Source organism: Alosa alosa, chromosome 24, assembly GCF_017589495.1.
Source record: "Alosa alosa isolate M-15738 ecotype Scorff River chromosome 24, AALO_Geno_1.1, whole genome shotgun sequence".
In the NCBI taxonomy this organism is placed as follows: Eukaryota; Metazoa; Chordata; class Actinopteri; order Clupeiformes; family Clupeidae; genus Alosa; species Alosa alosa.
This window is the reverse complement of record NC_063212.1, coordinates 1,748,834-1,770,144: the sequence shown is the minus strand read 5'-3', so window position 1 is coordinate 1,770,144 and position 21,311 is coordinate 1,748,834. Positions and strand designations below refer to the sequence as shown.

At 42.9% G+C, this 21,311-nt stretch overlaps 1 protein-coding gene across 1 annotated transcript in view; it reads right to left on the bottom strand.

Annotated features, from left to right (window-relative positions):
• Positions 1-612: 612 nt before the first annotated feature.
• eml3 (EMAP like 3) overlaps positions 613-21,311 on the bottom strand; it is a 33,094-nt gene continuing 12,395 nt past the window's right edge. The window contains exons 8-21 of the mRNA XM_048235888.1: positions 20,340-20,450; positions 18,536-18,631; positions 15,383-15,517; positions 14,341-14,479; positions 13,926-14,077; positions 13,523-13,648; positions 11,302-11,433; positions 10,481-10,548; positions 6,970-7,058; positions 6,295-6,392; positions 5,838-5,925; positions 5,380-5,478; positions 4,549-4,679; positions 613-1,874 (exon numbers count right to left, since the gene is read on the bottom strand). Of these exons, the coding sequence (XP_048091845.1) occupies positions 1,668-1,874; positions 4,549-4,679; positions 5,380-5,478; positions 5,838-5,925; positions 6,295-6,392; positions 6,970-7,058; positions 10,481-10,548; positions 11,302-11,433; positions 13,523-13,648; positions 13,926-14,077; positions 14,341-14,479; positions 15,383-15,517; positions 18,536-18,631; positions 20,340-20,450 (1,671 nt within the window). The 3' untranslated portion in view covers positions 613-1,667. The remainder of the gene's footprint in view (positions 1,875-4,548; positions 4,680-5,379; positions 5,479-5,837; positions 5,926-6,294; positions 6,393-6,969; positions 7,059-10,480; positions 10,549-11,301; positions 11,434-13,522; positions 13,649-13,925; positions 14,078-14,340; positions 14,480-15,382; positions 15,518-18,535; positions 18,632-20,339; positions 20,451-21,311) is intronic.

Genomic DNA, 21,311 nt, shown 5'->3' with positions numbered 1-21,311 from the left:
CTGGTCCGTGGATAATAAATTACTCATGCTTAAGTGCAATTTTCATATGCTGTTTGAAACTTAAACGGCCTGCGTCGACATTTTTATATTCAAATCTGTGCCTATTCTGTCTTTGAAAGACTATGACCACTGCAATTCTCGTATACTACCGTGGAGTTATGTTTTACAGTGCAGATCATCACAGGCTATCTCCAAGTGAAAAGCATAGATTGTAGTCAAAAGTGAGAGAACACTCCCCCCTATCGGTGATGGTGTTACATTGCATCCCAGTGGCAAAGAAAACGTTTCATGCCATGCATATTATCACTAGAGTAGCGTGTAAAATTAATCTTTATGTTTCGACATGGGCAAAATAATACAAAGCATTAAAAAAAAACAGAAAACATTGATAAAACAAAGCAAACCCTAATTTAGCAAACATTTCACACAAAAGTCAGGCTATTCTGAAGGCCACTATCTGCTCTTATTCTAAAAGTCTGAGCCTGAAATGAGAAACTAGTCTGAATTTCTTTGAATAATCCAGCTTGTGAAAAAGAGATGCACAAAAAAACAGCTTGATATTACATGTCAAAGATTAAAATAATGTATTTTACAAAATTAAAAACAAGACTATTCATTGAGTAAGCTTTATTACAATCTGATTAAAATGACAGAACTATAGAGCAAAATTACATTTACATTGCACACAAACTATGACAATATAAAACGAATTACAAAAAGGAATGTTAATGACTTTGGAATGCTGTATAGATATTGCATTGCATAGACACAGGCAAAGCTTCAGGCTTCTTTGCTGTATAACAAACTGTTCAAGGACACACAAAATGTGTCCAGAAAATGTAATACTCATGCCATATTCACACTGGATCACACTATGAACTGTGTTATGAACTGGATGGCTCTACAAGTGGCTGGTAAGGGCCCTGGCACAGACACAGGAATCCCTAGCCACACTGTACTGGAAGAGAAAAGCTGAAGAAATGAAAATGTAAGCGATATTGTGTATTATTGTGTATTAATGATGTCCATTATGACAGGAAACAGCACATGGACATGGATCTTATCTAACACCTGCCTTAATGGTCTGGTGATGCAGCCTATGTGCTTTTAATAGTTTACACTCTCTCTCTCTCACACACACACACACACACACACACACACACACACACAGTCTATTTCATCTGTTTATATCCAAAAATGTTCTTCAGCACAAGAGGCAAGTCATATCAATTTTGGCTTTGTCACATCTAGTATATTGACTGCTGGTCAAATGTGCTTGGCTAGGGTCAGAAGAAGGCACTTCAGAGTTACATACGGCAAATAGAACACACAGACTAGCTGCGGCATACACTGATATGATTCACCTCCACCATCCGCTTCATAGATTCCTATTCATTAATCATATTGTATAAAAAAAAACATAATCATGGTTTAACTGTTTTTTCACTGTTGATTTTATCCTACTAAAACTTTCTGTAGATGGCAGGAGCTTAACAGTTCTGATTCTTTCCTTCCTCCTTCTTTTCTACCATTCTTTCAGTATTTTTTCCCCCATCCTTTTTTGTTTTCTGCTTGTCTGCCTGTTCATATGACAGAGCACATTGCAGTGGCATCTCTCATTTCTCTCTACCTCCTTCCACTCCCAAGCCATTCCCCTTTATTTCTCTTTACATTCCGGGCTCTGGTGAGTTGGTGGAGGTGGAGCTGGAGGTGGAGGCCGCATGCTCTCTTGCCCCACCGCTGGGGCTGCCCGTCACTCTCCACTGGAGGATGCAGGTGTCTTTGCCCCCCAGGGAGAGCAGGTGGCTGTCGCTGCTAGTGAAGCACACATTGGTCACGTGGCTGCCGTGACCCTCATACTTATGACTAGGTGCCTACAGAGAGAGAGAGAGAGAGAGAGAGAGAGAGAGAGAGAGAGAGAGAGATGATTCTATCATCTTTATTTCAAACTATAGTGCCTTTATAGCGTGAGTGCAAAACAGTGAGTGATGGGAACAGGGAGATCATCAAGTGGGCAAAAAGAGAGGGAAAAAGAGCTGTTTGGTGCAAGGTCACACAAAAACACTGCAAGGGCTCACAAAACCACATACACACATAAGGTATGCTGCATTTATATACACTGCAAACACCAAAACAGGCTCATTGCCAAAAAAAACCTTTACAAAAATGCACACTCACACACAGACACAGAGAGAAAGAGAGAGGGAACATTATTAACTCCTAAGGAGAGAAAGAGAGAGAACATTTCTAACTCCTAAAGGATAGAAATGAGGATCAATGGTTGTGTCTTCTCATCTTCTAATTATAATCTTAAATAATAATCGAAAATTGGACAGGTTTTAACATCGGGTTTACCAAAGTAAAGCTTCAAGCATAGTAGCAATGTTTGCACTCAATCAACAATGTTTTGATATTGGCAATACCATTTTATTAGAGTGTACAAGTGTTGTACACAGTATCTTGATATATTTTCATGTAATCTGTGAACTTTGCTTCAGGCGTTTGTTTTAATTGTTTGGTTTGGCCCCGAAACAATTTCAGCTTTGGCCAAAACAACCAAGAACATCCAAGCTCTCTGCACCACTTCACACAAGCCAAACCATCGGAAAGTTAATCCAGTGGAACCAAAACCAGGTTTTGTTGCTATTTTCACTCAAAATAACGATTCCTCTTGTTGGCAGCAGAGGGCAATAAATTCCACACAGCGATTTAAAAAAAAAAAAAAAAAAAAAAAAAAAAAAAAAAATCAAGCTGGAAAACAGAAGTAAGCCATGGCGCCAACAAAAAGAAAGCGCATGTTAACAGCGACAAACATACCATTATGATTTAGTAGGGAGCGAACTATAGTCATGGCATGGCATGGCATTCCACAAAAACAGAAAAGCCTTTCTTGAAATAATGACAAATGTAATTAGCATTCATCATTGTTTATTCCATCTCGAATGCAAATTGGACTTTGATGTTGACTCTTCATTAAACAGAATATTTTAAATGATAAAACAAATGAAAATGGCATTGACAAAATTGATGGTACACTTCATCTAATAGTGTTTTGCACAATGGACCGTGTATGATTCGTTCATTTGACATTCAATTGAGAATCCAAAATTTAAAATGAAAAAAATACTGGTTATTTCATTATTTGTTCACGAATGTGATACAAACAAACAAATAATGCTTTGTTTTTCAGACTTTTGAATTAATGGTCAGATCAAAGTAAAACATTTAAAAAACAGCCTCAGGGCCAAAACTGATTTTAATATTACGTTTTTCTGATTTCTGTGACCTGGAAGTCAATCCGATGTCACTTTCTTGGTCTTTAAGGCCTGTCAGTGTTCAGTGTTTTGCCAATTTAGTGACTGTTGCTAGATTTAGGGACTTTTGACCATACCTAGCGTCAGAAAATATGGTCTTGCAACTAGGAAGAAATTGGGCGACTTGCGCAATGAAGGCAAACTCGGTTTCGTTATTGAATCGTCTCCCTTCTTATGCCTGTTTCGTTTATGAACATTGCAATCGCCCAAAGTGTTGCCCCATGATTATAGAAATAATGACTGGACTATGTAGTATTAGCCCATGTTATTGCACGGATAGATGTTCTATAGGCCTAGATCTATCAGCTCAGATCTATTGTCGACAACGTCATTGGAAGGCAGCCAGTTGCAGTAGCCTAACTTCTGGTGAGATTGCTCCAGAGACAAGAGGTAGCCTAGCTATGACATGACAGGGTAACTAGGGACACGCTTGTCAGCATCGTTCATACATTGATCAAAGGAACGTTGGCTACAACTTCATTCACATGCAGAGCAAATAATTCAAATCGAGCATACAAGTTAGAAAAACCTATTCGTTTAGACTGTCGGCTAAGGAAAAAAGAGATTCTGAGATTTTGTTGCTCTGTCCAAGTGAATTTAAATATAGCCATTGTCTTTAGGTTAAATTGTGTGTATGGTAAAGTTATAATCGTACTGATAGTCTGAATTAACACTGCAAAATAGAAGCAGCAGCTGGCAATGGAAGTCAATAAATAATTTCTGGGTGACGGCAATCGAAAAAAAATAATATCAAAATCAGTTTTGGCCCTAGGGCCGTTTTTTAAATGTTCTACTTTTGATCTGACCACGAAATCAAAAGTCTGAAAAACAAAGGGTTATTTGTTTGTTTGTATCACATTCATAAACAAATAATGAAATAACAAGTAATTTTTTCATTTTTTGATTTTGGATTCTCAATTGAATATCAAATGAACAAATCATACATGGACCCACAACCTTTAGAGGCAATTCAAATAAACTCTTAGTGTAGCTCTGAATGAGACTTCTGCGTCGGGCAACAAGTAGTTTTGCCCACTTCTTCTGAGCAAACTACTCCAGTCGTCTCAAATTTGAAGGGTACCTTCTGCAGATTGAATTTGTTTGTCCCTTACCCATGCTTTTAACTGTGTGTTTTGGGTCATTATCTTTTTGGAGGACTGTGTGTGTGTGTGTGTGTGTGTGTGTGTGTGTGTGTGTGTGTGTGTGTGTGTGTGTGTGTGTGTGTGTGGCTAACCTTAGGCTTTGGACAGGGGTACTGGAACAGGTGCACTTTGCAGAAGTCGTCTGCCATGGCTACCAGTCTCTCGTTGTGGGAACGGCAGAGTGCATTTATGTCCGTGCCATCTGACCCCTCCAGCCAAACTCCTGTATAAGTAAGCATATCGATTGCATCAGTTTCCATTAAACATAGGACAGGCTGGACGATGTGACCACTCAAGTGCTCAGACCTATTTGGCTTTATTTTATTAGCACAATGATCAGTGCTATCAACACATCACTGATATGTCAGGTTGGGTGTGCGGGGTTGAATTTTAGGTGAGGATTTAAAATTGTAGTCAGTTGAATAAAGTTGTGTGACCAACTGAGAGAGCGTGCTGGACCTCATTGCTTAAGGACTAGGCTTTGGGACTATTGATAGGAATGTTACCAGGTGTTTGGCAACTAGAAGAACATTCAAATCAAAGAAAATGCCCATGGGCGGTTCACTTAAAAAGTCTAAAAAAAACCCATCAGAAATCTCTATGTTCTTTTGTGAAATAAAAAATGTAGGAGCGTCCTGATCATTATCATTTATTGCAGTTTGCAGGTTATGCACAGTACATTGCAGTGCTCAAGAAACAATGGCAGAGTCTTGCTCTTGCTGTGCTGTATTGTACATACACTTATTACATCTGCCTTGATGTGCTCGTCAGGCTGTTTGATTGCTTGTAAACACAAAAAACGAATTGCCCCAATTTTCCTTAAACTTGCAGGTAATGCGTAGCATAGGCCAAGGAGGAACCTGTTCCATTTTGGAGCATCTCCTCAAATGAAGTTTCCCGTTTGCCAACATCTCACGCCTTACCCACAACGTGGAAGCCCAGCACACAGGTGTAGGAGGCCCACTCGCGGTCTTTACTCTCGTAGCGATTCCTCAGCAGCTTGCAGCCTCCAGCCACGTCCCCTGGAGACAGAAACAGTTAACACAGTTAACACTCCCACTAGCACAGTCTACAGCACATGGCAGGTGCCAGCTGACTGTATGCTCATACACATGGAAATACATGCAAAGGCACACTCATTTATGCCATACACAAAAGTCTTTCTGTAAGATGTCAAACAACAACAAACAAAATATCACACAAGCAAACACTTACTGTATTATCAAGCCCAACCACATATTCTTTCTCTCTCTCTCTCTCTCTCTCTCTCTCTCTCTCTCTCTCTCTCTCTCTCACTCTCTCTCACACTCACACTCACACTCACACACACACACACACACACACACAGCAGTACAGTAAAAGGTAAAGTATATCCACTTACAGTAAAGGATCTCATAATCTCCAGAATTGGACATGATGTATTTCCCATCTTTGGACCAATCCAGATGGGTTATGAAACTGGAGTGTCCCTGGTGTAGCACAAGCAACAGACAGATTAAATTCACTCCATTACAGCAACATTAAAGTTTAGCACAGCAATCGTTTATATGGTTTAATTGAGCATTTGTCTTATCGACAAACCTTTGATACACCATTTAATTAAACATCTCGGCCACTTTATCTAGAATTAAAAGTTGCCAGATTTTATCCATCGATTGTTCAGAAAAAGTTAAAAGCGGCAATTAAAAGTAAACTCCAGTGACCCCAAATACTTTTTGAGTTAAATCACCCCACAAGGGTCTTGTGCTAATAGCACACTGGAACCAGCATATTATTATCTCTAACAATGAGCCATTGACTAGTCCCATCAGACCCGGCCGGCTCACGCCCACACTCACCGTGCACTTCCCGAAACGCGTGTAGCGCCGCCCACTCTCAGACACACTGTAGATGTAGATGAAGTTGTCATGGGAACCCACAGCCAGGAAACTTCCATCTGAAAAAAAAAGAGAGGGGATAATTGCGGAGAAGTCAGAGTGCTGAACCCTAACAGCTAAAAAATCATCTGAGTGAATGGTCTCTACCCCACATTTTCAAATACCAATACAGATGCTCTTACATTAGGCAGACACCTTTATCCAAAATGACTTGCAGGTGAGCTACAATGCAAAGAAACAGCTGGAAACTCGAAAATAAAGTGCCATGAAAAATATGTTTTGTAGGACTCAATAGTAGGACACAAATAGTACGATAAAGCGTATGCCTCCATCTGTTAAGACAGATGGAGGATTATAAATAGATTGTTCATTTCTAATCAGTAATCCATTATTTCCTTTATTTTGTTGTGGCCAAAATCAAGTTCAATGTTGAGCATTTCTTTGTTGTAATCGTAGTCTGTGTTGGGTGAGGGTGAGGGTTGTGATTGTGGTCTGTGTTTGGTGAGGGTGAGGGTTGTGATTGTAGTCTGTGTTGGGTGAGGGTTGGGGTTGTGATTGTAGTCTGTGTTGGGTGAGGGTTAGGGTTGTGATTGTAGTCTGTGTTGGGTGAGGGTGTGGTGGACGATGACCTCTGACCTGGAGAGTATCTCATGACGGACAGCTGCTCGTTACCATCGGTGAGGTCAGACACCACCTCCCTCGTCCGCAAATCCAGCACCAACCACCTTGCGTGGGAGAGCATGGAGAAAGGGTGGGGTGGGAATGGGAGAGAGAGAAAGATAATCAAGTTAATTCCAGATACTTCACAACTCCTGATGCAATCCACAGCATAGAGCATGTTTACACTCTAACCCTGTATTTGCAATCCACAGCATAGAGCATGCTCACACCCTAACCCTGTATTATAGCATGCTCACACCCCTAACCAGGGGTGCAGGAGGCACGGGGGACGTGGGGGATATGTCCCACGCAGTGCTGAAGAGACGGCCGTCGTCCCCCTCACTTTTGATAAGGAAAAAAAGCCTTATATACGCTAAATAAATAATAACCTATAGAGTTTGCGCTAACTATGTAAAACTCTCCATTAACAGCATCACATCACTAACCACAGCCATCTACAGTACTGTAAGAGTGCACAATCTTATATTTACTCTGTTGGATATCTGAAGCCAGTTTGTCTACTAACAACCATCATTAGAGATGCTTTTCGTTTGGAGCGGCATACTGGTAGGCCATCAAAAGCATAACATTTTCGGTTTGGTTTGGGATCTAATTTACTTTTGGACTGTTTGATTAGATTGCTAAATGTTGGGACTGATGGGCACTGAACTCTGGGAGATATTTGATGGTTCACTGATGTTTCATGCAGTTGAAAAAGTGTCGGGATTTCCACCGCTATTTATTGCGAGACAAGGCAGCCATTCATTGAATAGGGGTTGTGCTGTAATAGAAACCTTTTTGCGTAGCCAAGTAGCCTAAATTGAGTTATTGTTTAATTATGCCTTGAGTCACGCAACAATTGCGTTAAATGTAGTAGGCTTCAGCCTCTGGCAATTAGCTCGAAAGGGGCGGCAAGACAATGAGCTTGAACGTGTGTTGGAGACCCATGCTAGGAAAACGACTTTATTAATCCAACCAAGAATATAATAAAATATTAAGAAGAGGTGTTATTTCATTGACTTAAATCGAAGCAATGTCTTCTAGTGCTGGTGGACTGATGGCAATTGTTGGTATGGTATAGGCAAATATGGGAACCTGCCTTTATTTGTCCGGCTATAAATAGAATCAATCCCGGGCATAATTTGAGGATTTATGGAAGCCTATCTCCTGCTCAACATGACATTAGCTGTTATGTTTATTGATAACAAACTCAACTAGCCTACTGATCAACTCGTTTTCACTAGCCTAACTATAAAATAGAAGTATATAGGCCTATCCAAAGTTTTTGTTCTAAGACATTTATTTCAAACATAATTTCAAGACACAAATTGGATTCTTCAGTTACCTTGGTGCATACATCCCAGAGAGTAGGCTACCACACCCCAGAGTGATGGGCCTTTCTTACGCTGTTCAGTGTGGGGTATAAACAAGCTGAGAATTTAGCGATTGTCCACGTCTGGCTGTCACAGACATGGGGAGCTCTTTGAAGCTTGGGATAATGTGGTACAGTTACTACAGTAACAGTATTTTATTTTACTTCTTATGTAATATATATTTTTTTCAATTTTATAAATGCTTTGTTTAAATGCTGTTGGAACAAATAGTAGTTGATTATAAAGGCAACTTTCTGTTGCAATTTTCTGTGTGTTCTGGACTGGTAACTTGTTAAGCCAACATGTTCTAACATTGCATAAATATTAACTGCAGACACATAGTGGAGAGTTGATTTGGTTTATACCAGACAATTTAGGTACTGTAGGCCTAACTAGGCTATTTGATCATGTAGTACATCATGTTGCTTTTAGAGTATTCTACCATTGGCCCAAGTAGTGTAAAATAAATCTAAAAAAATTAAATAAAAGTAGAATTGCACATAGCAAGAAGCTGGTCTGAGGACAGATCATCTCACAACAGCTCATCTCACAGTTTTGACCATTTTAATCAAAAAATATTTTGAAAACAATCAATGGTATCATCTTAATATTCTGGCAAGTTTAAAATATGATGGTCGAAAGTGGGCCAGAGGTGGCGATCCGATATCGGGAAATCTGATCTCACTATGGTTTGTGTTCACAATTTGGTCCCCCTCACTTTCAAAATATCTCCTGCGCCCCTGCCCCTAACCCTGTATTTGTTTTGCACAAGTGACTCAGGCAGATCCTAATCTCTGATGACAGTTCCTAACACACCTCACAATACACATCCATTCAGGGTTACAGGAGACAAGAGTGTTTAAGACAGACTATACATCAAGAGTGGTAAATACAGACTATACATCATGAGTGGTAGACAGACTATACATCAAGAGTGGTAAATACAGACTATACATCAGGAGTGGTAGACAGACTATACATCAGGAGTGGTAGACAGACTATACATCAGGAGTGGTAGACAGACTACAGAAGAGATGTACAGACTGGCTAATAGAGGTGAGAACTGCCACAGAGGTGACTATACAATACTATCATGATATTTGAGTCACAATACATTATTCTTTTACGTTTTACGATAAAGCAAGTATTGTGATTCGACTCTGCAATACACTGCAATTTATTTCTACCACAATCCAGTCTGCAGCCATCTTGGTAACCTTGGGTGTGACAAAATTATACTGACAAATGCTAAAATGTACTTATACTTACCTTCCCATTTACACTGTGACATGAGAAAAACAAGCTTGTGTGCCACATTGTGAACTTCAGAAGAAATGTGTACCATATAATATTAAATAAATAAATATGGCAATACTTGGTGCCACATTAGGTGGGTTTACATAGACACTTTTATTCAGATTAGAATCAGAAAAATGTCCCAATCGGAATAAAAACTGCCGATGCGAATAGAATTTTAAGAGGTGGTGTACTCCGTTCTTATTCCGATTGAACAGCCATGTATACAGTCAATTGGATTGCCTGCTGTATCTTCTCAAGTAAAAGTTAAACAATGGCTATTTCGACCAAAGAAGAGAGCACATGACTGAAAGCACATGATTGAAATAGAACGTACCCCATGTAAACAGAAGGCACACATTTTTCAATCGGAATAGTTTAATCGGAATGACAAAAAAACTGTCCATGTAAACCCACCTACTGAGCTCATCACAGGAAAGTGTAGCGAAAGGAGAAAGCCGGGCCTTCAACTGACCTTGAACCTGGGTCTCCACTGACCTGACCACTTACACATATGAGAGCCATGCTCACAGACCTGACCACTCAGACACCTGAGAGCCATGCTCACTGGTACGCAGAGATGGAACACTCGGCTTCAGAAAGTAAACGTCCTACCATGTATTGTTTTTATCTGTGCACTTAACACAGGTGATTTCATAAATTAGCTGATCTACCTGGTTGAAGAGTTGTGCCAATTAGAATCAGCTGTCTGGTTTATGGCATGGTTGGAACAAAGGTGATACACACAACCAGTGATGGCAGAGGAGGACATGGTGATGGTTGGTGCTGATGAATTGGTGGGTTGGGTTAAGACTCACCTGCCTGTGTTGAGACCAACAGACACCACCGTCCCGCTGGGACAGAAGTCTGCACACAGTCCCGACTCCTGAAAAACATAAACAGCAAGATTCACACTGAGCACTGGATTAACAAGAATTAGATTCCTCAATGACCAGCGACATGGAGAAATCCTGGGTTATCCTGGGTTTTTTCTCATTTATGTTAACCCTCTGTATTACAAAGAGATGTAAAACACTGATTTGTGTACATTGCAGTTCATTGATTGACATGCAAGAGGTTCAACCAGGCGCTCAGGTGAAGTTATCAAGTCCTCAAGCGGTGCTCTTGGGGTAGGGAAAATCCAATAAAGCAATAGTAGGTCCCAGGCACTCAAATATATAAGAGGAGAATGAATTCTTTAAAAAGCCTTAAAAAGACCATGTTCGGTCGAAACATGTTGGCTCAATATTTTAAATGACCTAAGCCAGATTCAATAAAGGCTTTTTAAAGAATTCCTTCTCCTCTTATATATTTGAGTGCCTGGGACCTACTATTGCAGTTCGTTGATTGCTTGGAATGGCAGTTCAACAGGTGTCTAAGAAGTTATTTTGTAATCGACTGTAGCTCGGTGTGAATTCAAAGTGAGACTGTAGTGTGTGTGTGTGTGTGTGTGTGTGTGTGTGTGTGTGTGTGTGTGTGTGTGTGTGTGTGTCTGTGTCTATATTTGTGTGTGTGTCTCAGTGTGTGTGTGTGTGTGTGTGTGTGTGTGTGTGTGTGTGTGTGTGTGTGTGACTACATTTGGGAGTGTGTGTGTGTGTGTGTGTGTGTGTGTGTGTGTGTGTGTGTGTGTGTGACATACCTCCAGAGTGGTGGACCAGTCCAGACTGTGCTCCTCGGCGTTCCACAGGCACAGCTGCCGGTCGTTCCCGCAGGTCAGGAAGACATTCTGGGAGGGGTGTGTGGCCAGACCCCACATCTCATCCACGTGGCCCTGCCAACCAAATGCCCCATTAGTCAGTCAGTCGATCGGTCAGTTACAGCTACGCAAACACTGACCCCTAAACTGCTACAGCCTGTCTGACCTCATGGTTGTTTATGACAGTTCATGTTTATGTCATATTCAGATGTGACCTTCTGACCTCTAGCCAACTGAAGCGCTGGGAAATTCAGGCATCCCACTTCACACTGTATTCTGAAAACTCAAGTCTCATGTGCAACATCCTCTTTGTTATGCCTCAGGTTTATGCCAGGGCCTCTTTCTACTTCATATTCACAGTGACCTACTGACCTTCTGTCCACTTTGGAAACTTCAAGCACCACAAAACTCTCACTTCCCAGCTGGATTATGGCCAGAAAAGGCTCATGTTTAGCACTCTTTGTTTATGACTGTTTATGACTGACCCTATTCCCACTTCACATCTAGATATGACCTGTAGACTCCATAAATAAAAAATGAAAAATGACTTCTGCAGGGCTTGAAGCAAGGAACATTTCTGTGCCTGACGTTATTGGAATGTTTTGATGGCATTATAAATAATTATCTATGCCTCTGACTCATGCCGCAATTCAGACATAGTGCCTGACATGCAAACATGAACAGCATGTGGCGTCCTACAAGCTATGTGTTCATCAGTAGCCATGGTGACGGCACTTTCATAGTTTTAGCGTAGAGAAGTTAATGCGTCCTGCAGTTTACCTAGACTAGTTACCAAAGGTGCTTAGTCAGGCTCTCCCTCCCTTGATTAGTGTCCTGCACAGCCTACAAGTGTCACTTCACATACACTGAAGGACTCTTGTGAAAGGGAAGTGGATAGGGTCTGAGAATAGGTCTCTAACCCACATTCAGTTACAGTATATGTGCCGGAGTCCCTGCAGCAACTTGGAGTTAAGTGCCTTGCTCATGGGGACAACGGTGGAAGCCGGAAATTGAACCCACAACTTTTTCAGGCTACTGCATGCACCCAGCTCCTTAACCACTACACTACACTAACCACTACACACCAACCCGTTTCCACACAGCCAAACACCTAGCCAACTGAACCTCAGGGGTGTGAGTAGTGACTCAGTGGGCCTGACCACAGACAAACTTGCTCATGTTCCCGGGCCTGCTGAATGTGTCTCTGCCCAGCGTGCCCAGGTTACTCTGCGCCTGGCGTCCATCCAAGGGGAGAAATCAGGGTGAAACTTAACGCTGGATGTCGCACAACTAACAAGACAGGTGCAAACGTGTTGGCGAATGGAATGTGTTTTAAGTCAACGGTCCTGATGCTCTGATTACTATGTCGTCTTGGTATTGGATGGATCACCTCTGACTCATATCAGATTTAAGACATGATGCAGAAGAAAAGACATGCTTCTTTATCTACATGCGGGTGACTAAGGTCTCTGACAGCGATCACCAGATGATAAGGCCAGGCATAAACAAGTTGCAACTACCTCTTCAAACATGAGACTGCAGCCTGATAAGACCTTCCTCTTTAACCTGCTTTAAATAGTGACTTTCATTTACCCTTGTCGAAGAGAAACAAACAAAAACAAACAAAGCCTCTATGAGAGTCTCAGAGCGAGTGACAAAATATCATTGCTTTCATCAGGGATAAGGCAAGCTGGCAAATGGCTCCATGTAAATATCATATTATGCGATGATGTCATGCTAATGCTTCAATGCAAGGGATCTGTATCCCTTGATCAATATATATATATATATATATATATATATATATATATATATATATATATATATATATATATACTGTATATAAATACTATATACTGTATATGTATGGCTTGTGTCATGCTATACACATGCTTTACATCTTATCTGCCCATGTCAACATGTCATATGAACCGATCACTAAAGACCTTGCATAAATATACCTGCGATGCTGCCAGTCAAATGAAGGGTTTCTGATATCTTCAGTCATTTCTACCATAAGCCTTCACATCTTCAAAGCCAACTATCTGTACCTCTCATCTTGAGATGAGATGACCATGGAAGACGTTACATACATTTAAATATCAGGCCTATCAGCCTGATGACCAGGCTTGGTGTCGTCAGTGATATCTTGGGGATGACTTACCTGTACTACGGCCACAAAGCCGTCGGAGAAGGTGCCTCTGAGGATGGCGTTGCGGGTCGTTCCCACCAGAAGCTCCTCTCCATCCACGTCAGCGATGGTACGCACGGCCCCGAACTGCTCTGGAATCTGCAGGGGAGATAGGGGATGAGCAAATACAGACACAATTTGAGTATCGTTTGGCAAACATTGCTTTGAAGGGGCCCATCACAGGTCAACCTAAGTTGACAGCCCAGCAAGATAGACAGCCATACAGTTTCTTACACACACAAACACACACACACACACACACACACACACACACACACACACACACACACACACACACACAGGGAGAAAGACACACACACACACACACACACACGCATACACACAGGGAGAAAGACGCACACATACATACACATACCTCACATTCCCTCTCAGGGGCTAGGTCAGCACTCCAGCGAATAATCTTGCGGTCTTTTCCTCCGCCACTCAGAAGAGCGCCGCCCTGCAGGACGCAGAGTGTAAACACACTGCCCTCATGAGCACGCATCTGACGCATGATCTGGAAGGTCTCTGCTCCATGGCACACACAAAGAAGAGGAGGAGAGAGAGAGAGAGACAAGAGAAACAGAGAGATTGATTGATCATCATTCCACCATCTTCATTTCAGATGATGCCTTTGCAGTGTGTGCTAAACATTGAGTTACGAAAACGGACAAGACTTTCCCCACAACAATGGGGGAGCTCATCAGTTTGTGCTCTGCAAAAATTCTGCAAGGCTCACAAACCACACACACTAACCACACACACACACACACACACACACACAGACTTGCCTTTGGCTCCTTTGCCCAGCGTCTTTGTGTCTGCGCGTGATTTGCCCCAAGTGAGGATGTTGCCCTCGGAGTCCCCCGTCAGCACGTCTCCCGTTAGGCTGAACACGAAGCACAGGATGAACTTGGGCTTCTTGTATTTCTGGAAGAGAGCCAAACACAATTACACACACACACACACACACACACACACACACACACATTGTAAGGACTGCACTGATCCTATTACATTCAAATCCAGCCAGTCAAGACCTTGGATACTAATGTTTTGAATCATATGATATATTATATTTCATGTTATTTCAGATGATACTGGATATTATTACATAATGCGTGTTTCCATTGCATATTACACGGTGCATTAAAGGCACTGTATAACACATCATCTCAAGCCTCTCTGGAGAGGTTTTCCTGTAAATCCTCATTCAAAATGTCCTATAATATGTACCGGAACACTAGCCTCCAGAAGTATATTAAGCTTGACGAGCCAGGCCCAACTCCAGGGCTAATTAGCAGCAGCATATGCCTGATAGACAGACAAAACAGAGCACTGGCCAAACACATCTACACAAGAGCAGGCCAGTGAGAGCACACGAGCAAGCCAGACTACACACTCACCCATGTTGGGATAACACTGTATACTTGGAGATATGAGTCGCTGCAGAACAAGGAAAACGTGTGTGTGTGTGTGTGTGTGTGTGTGTGTGTGTGTGTGTGTGTGCTATGTATGTGTGTATTGTTATGCATGTATGTATGTATGTGGGGATGATGGATCAGCAATTGCAATTACCTTTACATTAAATTATTACTATTGGTCCAATGTGTTTTTCTGTATTATTTATCTTAGTCTTTATCTTTAGTTATCCGCTGTACAGCACTTTGGTCAGTTTATGCTGTGTTTAAATGTGCTTTATAAATTAAATTTACTTACTTACTTACTAAATACACTTAAAGACACCTAGACACTTCTTTATTTATGCACTGTTTATGTAAATAAACAACACATCCATGTGAATGCCTGCCAGCATTAGCAGTGGTGACTCACTCCAAAGATGCCCTGCTTCTTGGTGAGCGCTCCGCCGGCCAGTGTCCAGAAGTGGACGTGCGACTTGCCCGAGGTGATGATGTTGCTGCTGTCGCTGGGGTTGAACTCCACAGCCAGCACAGCCTCGTTGGTGCTCTGGTATATCAAAAAGAGCAGACAGACAGACAGACAGCAGACACAGACACAGACACACACACACACACACACACACACACAGACACAGCACACACAGAGGTCAGTTTACAGTATGTGCAGTACCACAGTACCTGTCTCTGCACATAAAGTATCTATCTGTCTGTCTGTCTGTCTGTCTGTCTGTCTGTCTGTCTCTCTGTCTGTCTGTCTGTCTGTCTGTCTGTCTCTCTGTCTCTCTGTCTGTCTCTCTGTCTGTCTGTCTACCTACCTACCTACCTACCTACCTATTATTCACCAGATACATTCTGCACTTGTTTCATCAAAGCACCTTCAGTATAAGTATAGTATAATATATATATAATATATATATATTATACTCTTTTGAGACCCATGAGGGAAATTGGTATCTGCATTTATCCCAATCCATGAATTAGGGAAACACACACAGCACACAGTGAACACACAGTGAGGTGAAGCACACACTTATCCCAGTGCAGTGAGCTGCCTGCAACAACCTTGCTCAAGGGCACTTCAGCCATGCCTACTGGTCGGGGTTTGAACCAGCAACCCTCTGGTTACAAGTCCGAGCGCTAACCAGTAGGCCACGGCTGCCCCTAACAAGTGAGTGAGGAGGTTCTTGGGTTCTTGGTACATGTAAAGGGTTCTTCAACTGCACAAAAAGAAGCCCTGCTCTATAGAGACACTGTAAAGCAAAATAAATACAGTTTTTCTCAGTCACGTTGGTGCTTTTCTCAGATCAGAATGAAAATTCTCATAACTATTAGTTCAACCTCCATAACATTTAGTCATTTGTGCACATCATAGTAGCAATTTCTCCTTCCTCTGAACAAATTGCAAATGCTTTTGAACATGTATCAGTTGCTTTGTCATGTCAGTCAAAATGAACTATACTTATGGATGCTGAGTAGTCGTTCCCAATGAAACTAATAGTCTTCATTTCATTGCTTGAGTCATTACATACAAAATTGGTGAACTGGTGAATTAGTTATCAAATTCTGTCACAATGCTGTAGAATTGCAAAGAGCATATACAGTAAAACTGTGAAACGTACATATTCAGTGTCTTGTACTCACTTACTCCCCTAACTACAGCAATTTGTAACTTTACTGTAGTTTTCAAATGGCTGTACAAGTACTGTATAGTGCTGTCTTGAGCATTTTCAGGTAGTGTCACCGAGTTCTGACCTTTTTTGCATGGGAAAACACTAAGAGCATAAACTGTTATAATAAAAACATGACAAAGCCATTTGACTATCTTGTTCATAAATGATGGTGTCAAGACTTCTCATTTTGATGACACTGGCAGTTTCATTGACATAAATACTTGCTTTTGAGGAATGGACTATCCATTTTGAGAAAGTGATGTGCTTTTGCAGGTTATCCATTAGGTTTTGCAGTTTGCACTAATTGTTTTGAGAAATGCACTACCTGCTGTGCAAATGTTAATAGTGATGTGAGAAAAGCACCAAAGCGACTGAGAAAAACTGGTATAGGCAAGAGGGATATACCTAATTTCTATAGAGAAGAAGAATGGCTAAATGAATGCATTGAGGCACTGAGAGCATTTTTTCTGGATGAATGTTCGGTTCAAGGCAGTCAAACGGCCAGCATTCCTGCTGACCACTAATAACTGTACAGTACAGCAGCGCTGGAACGCCCTAACCATATAGCATAGTCATATTCCAGTCTCCACTGCTTGGACAGAGAGGACAGAGACTCTGGAACGCCCAAGCATATAGCACATTCATTCTCCAGCCTCGGAGAGAGGACATGAAACAGCGGGCACTGCTGACCCCTCAAGGGGAAGGACATAGTGTGAGTGACCCACCGCCAGATCGCCAGGAATGAACAGAGGAACAGAGAGAGAGAAAATGAAAGAGGGGGGAAAAGACATTTGCATGTGCAGGCGCACATCAACACCAGCGGCCCCGGTCCTCATATTCCCACCCACGCACAAGAGCGTATGCACACACACACACACACACACACACACACACACACACACACACACACACACACACACACATTTCACAACCCCGACGCACAGTTTGGAAATATTTACGCCGTTGCCTCGGCAACTCCTTGCTGAAATTGCTTGCAGCGAAGTTGAGAAATTTGGGACAAAGGCCCGTGACGGAGCAGTGTGGGTATGTGTGTGTGTGTGTGTGTGTGTGTGGGGTGTGTGACGTGGCTTGCTTCTGCTTCTGCTGCAGGAACATTCAGAAAGCAGCCCCAGCCCCCCCCCCACACACACACACACACAACTACTTGCCGGACCTCCGCCGCACCGGGCCCAGATGTCGACACTGCAGATTTTTGTTGTCCAAACCTGATATTTTTAGGCTGCTATTTTTAGGATTCAACTCAGATCCTCATTTAATGGTGTAGTCCGCCAGTCCACCCACGCAGTGTGTTTGTATGCGTTTGTGTGTGTGTGTGTGTGTGTGTGTGTGTGTGTGTGTGTGTGTGTGTGTGTGTGTGTGTGTGCGTGTGTGTGTGTGTGTGTGTGTGTGTGTGTAAGGTGCAGGCTATGGCTTGTCTGGCTGCGGATGCGACTTGTAAAAGGCTAAATGAGGTGTAATAGAGAGGGCATGGCCTGAGGAGCCATTGTGTGATAGCTCACATGATGCAAAGCTGCATGTGACACACGGCATTCCTGCACTCATGAGCAAAACCTTACAATTATGGCTTTTTATGATTCAATATTGTGGTGGTGTGTGTTGACTGATTCCATCAGCACTGCATCTGTTCATGTGAGTGTCTGTGGATCCTTTACTGTGCGTCTATGAGTGTCTATTTTGACTTCCATATGCATTCCTGTGTTAGACACTCACATTCCTGTGTTCACTTGTGGTCCAGCATACATTACACGTTTGTAAGTGTGCATGTGTGTGTCTTTCTGTGCATCTGTGTTCATGTGTGGATGAGTATATGCATATGTTTACATGCCGTGTGTGTGTGTGTGTGTCTGTGTGTGTGTGTGTGTGTGGATACGTACCTTCACTTCAGTGTGCTTGGTCCCTTTGGCCCAGTCCCACACAGACAGCATGTGCTCATTAGACTCATCGACCACACACAGGAACGCTCCGGAATCCTGACACAGGAAGACAGAGAGAGAGGGAGAGAGAGAGAGAGAGAGAGAGGAGAGAGAGAGAGAGAGAGAGTGAGTCAGGTATACAGAGATGGAGACACAGCCTATGAATAATTCAAGTTCCTGCATTTAAAGGTGAGATGACCCAAGACCCAAGGCATTGAGTTTAGGTGGCTTCAGTAGGCAGAACCCCCCGGTCAGTACAGGTTATTTAGGGAGGAGTGTTGGGGATAAGGTGACACTGAGACGAAGGCCAGAGAAAGCAGTGGACGGGAGGGAGGGAGGGAGTGGACAGAGAGGAAAACAGATGGCCTATTACACAAGGAGACTGGTGAGTGACGGTAGCACAGACGTGAAAGTGGAGAGAGAGAGGGAGTGAGAGAGAGGGAGAGAGGGGAAAAACTGGAGGAGAGAGAGGAGGAGGAGGAAGAGGAGGGGGGCAGAGGGATGGAGTGAAGTGAGTGAATGAGTGTGATAAAGAAAGGAAAGAACACAGCAAGTAACGGATAACACATGACTGGCGTAAGACAAACATGGTGGGGAAGAGAAAGTGAAAGACAGCAGGCAGTAAAATAAAAGACAACTAACAAGAATGATGTGGATGAGTGGAAGAGAGGGAGAAAGGGAGAAAGGGAGGGGGAGTGGGAGGAAGAGTGAAGGCATGAAAAGAAACTAGAAAATAGAAGGGAGAGGGAGAGTGACAGGGTGGTGAGCGAGTGAGTGAGAGAGTGAGTGAATGAGTAAGTGAGTGATAGAGTGAGAGAGAGAATGAGAGAGTGAGAGGAAGAGATGGAGTGGGAGTGTGCGAAGGAGAAACTGAGAGAGAGAAGAGGGATGGGGGAGTGACAGAGAGAATGAGGAATGAACTGGGAAGAGTGGATTTAGGAAAACAGATGGTGAAGAGATGCAGAAACCCTCAGTGAAAGGATGGGGGGAGGAGAAGAGAGGAGAGGAGAGAAAAAGGAAGGAAGATGGAGAGGAATGAGCCATTAGGAAAGTAGATGGTTCAGAAACAGATAGTTGCTGAGCAAAAGAGGAGCAGAAGAAAGGAGAGGAGGCGGAGGAGAGGAGAGAAGAGAAGAGAGAGAGAGAGAGAGGGGGGATAAGCAGGGAAGAGAGGATTTGGGAAAGCAGATGGCGCTGAAGCAGAGCGACGCTGAGCGAAGGCGACAGGTGGGAGGAGGCAGAGGGGGCAGCAGAGTCCACTCTTCTCTCACACTGCAGTGTCTCTCAGCATGCTGACCACATGACTACAGCATCACTCACTCACCACACACACATGGGTTCAGCACAATCATTTATTATGAAATCAGAGTTCCATGGGAAGGGAGAGAGAGAGAGAGAGAGGGAGAGAGAGAGAGGGGGGGAGAGAGAGAGAGAGAGAGAGAGAGAGAGAGAGAGAGAGAGAGAGAGAGAGGATGGGATGGGTATTCCTGGGTTTTGTGTGGTCTAGAGCAGATGGTCTAATAATCCAGAAAGAGGAACGGAGAGAGATACAGAGAAGAGAGGATGATGAGAGGATGGGTGAGATGAAAGAAGAGGAGGAAAGGAGAGTAGAGATGGAGAAGAGAAGGGGTGGATGGACGGAGAACAGAGAGCAGTAAGAGGAGAGGAGAGGGGGAGTGGGGGAGAAGAAAAAGAAGGGTGGAACAGAGAGAAGAGGAGGAGTGGAGGAGAGCAGTGGTGGATGGTTTCAGGTGGAGGCACTCACGGACTGGGAGAAGGCCACAGAGCCCACTCCTCTCTCAAAGGTGCCGGGGCCGATGGTCTGCAGAGTGGCCAGCGTCACCGAGTCCCAGATGTGCACAAACGGCTGCAGCGCCTGAGAGACCACACGTGTATAAACACACACATACACACACACACACACGCACGCACGCACACACACATACACACGCATGCACGCACACACGCACACACACGCACGCACGCACGCACGCACGCACACACACACACACATACATTTGGAATTAAAGATCAAATACAAATTAACACACCCAAATCCTCACAACCCAAAACATCTCACTCTTCCATCCAAATTAAAAATACTTTAGACACACACACACACAGCTCTACACACATACATAAGCAAAAGCAATGCATGCAAAACCAGATTCACATATACACATGTAATTGTAGAAGTCCTTCCTTCACTTTCTATTGTTTATCTGCAATAACACACAGCTAACTTAGAATCATTACTATTCTGAGACTGACATTTAACAGGGGATTTTTTTGCCCATTCTTGTTGAATGTCTTTCTTCCACTTATTCTTCTCAACCTTATTAAAAGGAGAAGCTGAAACACCACAAGTGGTTTCACTTGCTCTATGCCACTTCCTTGTGTGCCAATCAAGAATGCCACTTCCAAGTCTGGGCCTCGACACTGAAGGTGAGTTTGTGTGTTTGTGACTTGCATGCACATGGCAGAGGTGACCATGCAAGTGATCATGATGGTGTGGATCCACATACTAGAGCTTGTGCTTTTGTGGTTTTGTACATACACAGGAATATGGGCAGTTATTAGACCAAACTTCCTAATATGTGAATGACTCTCTTTCTCTTTCTCTGTCTCTCTCTCTCTCTCTCTCTCTGTGTGTGTTAAGAATGTGTAGGTGTCAGTGTATCTGCGTAATCAACTCACCATCTCTCTAAAGCATGCCCTCTCTGAAACTCTATCAAAA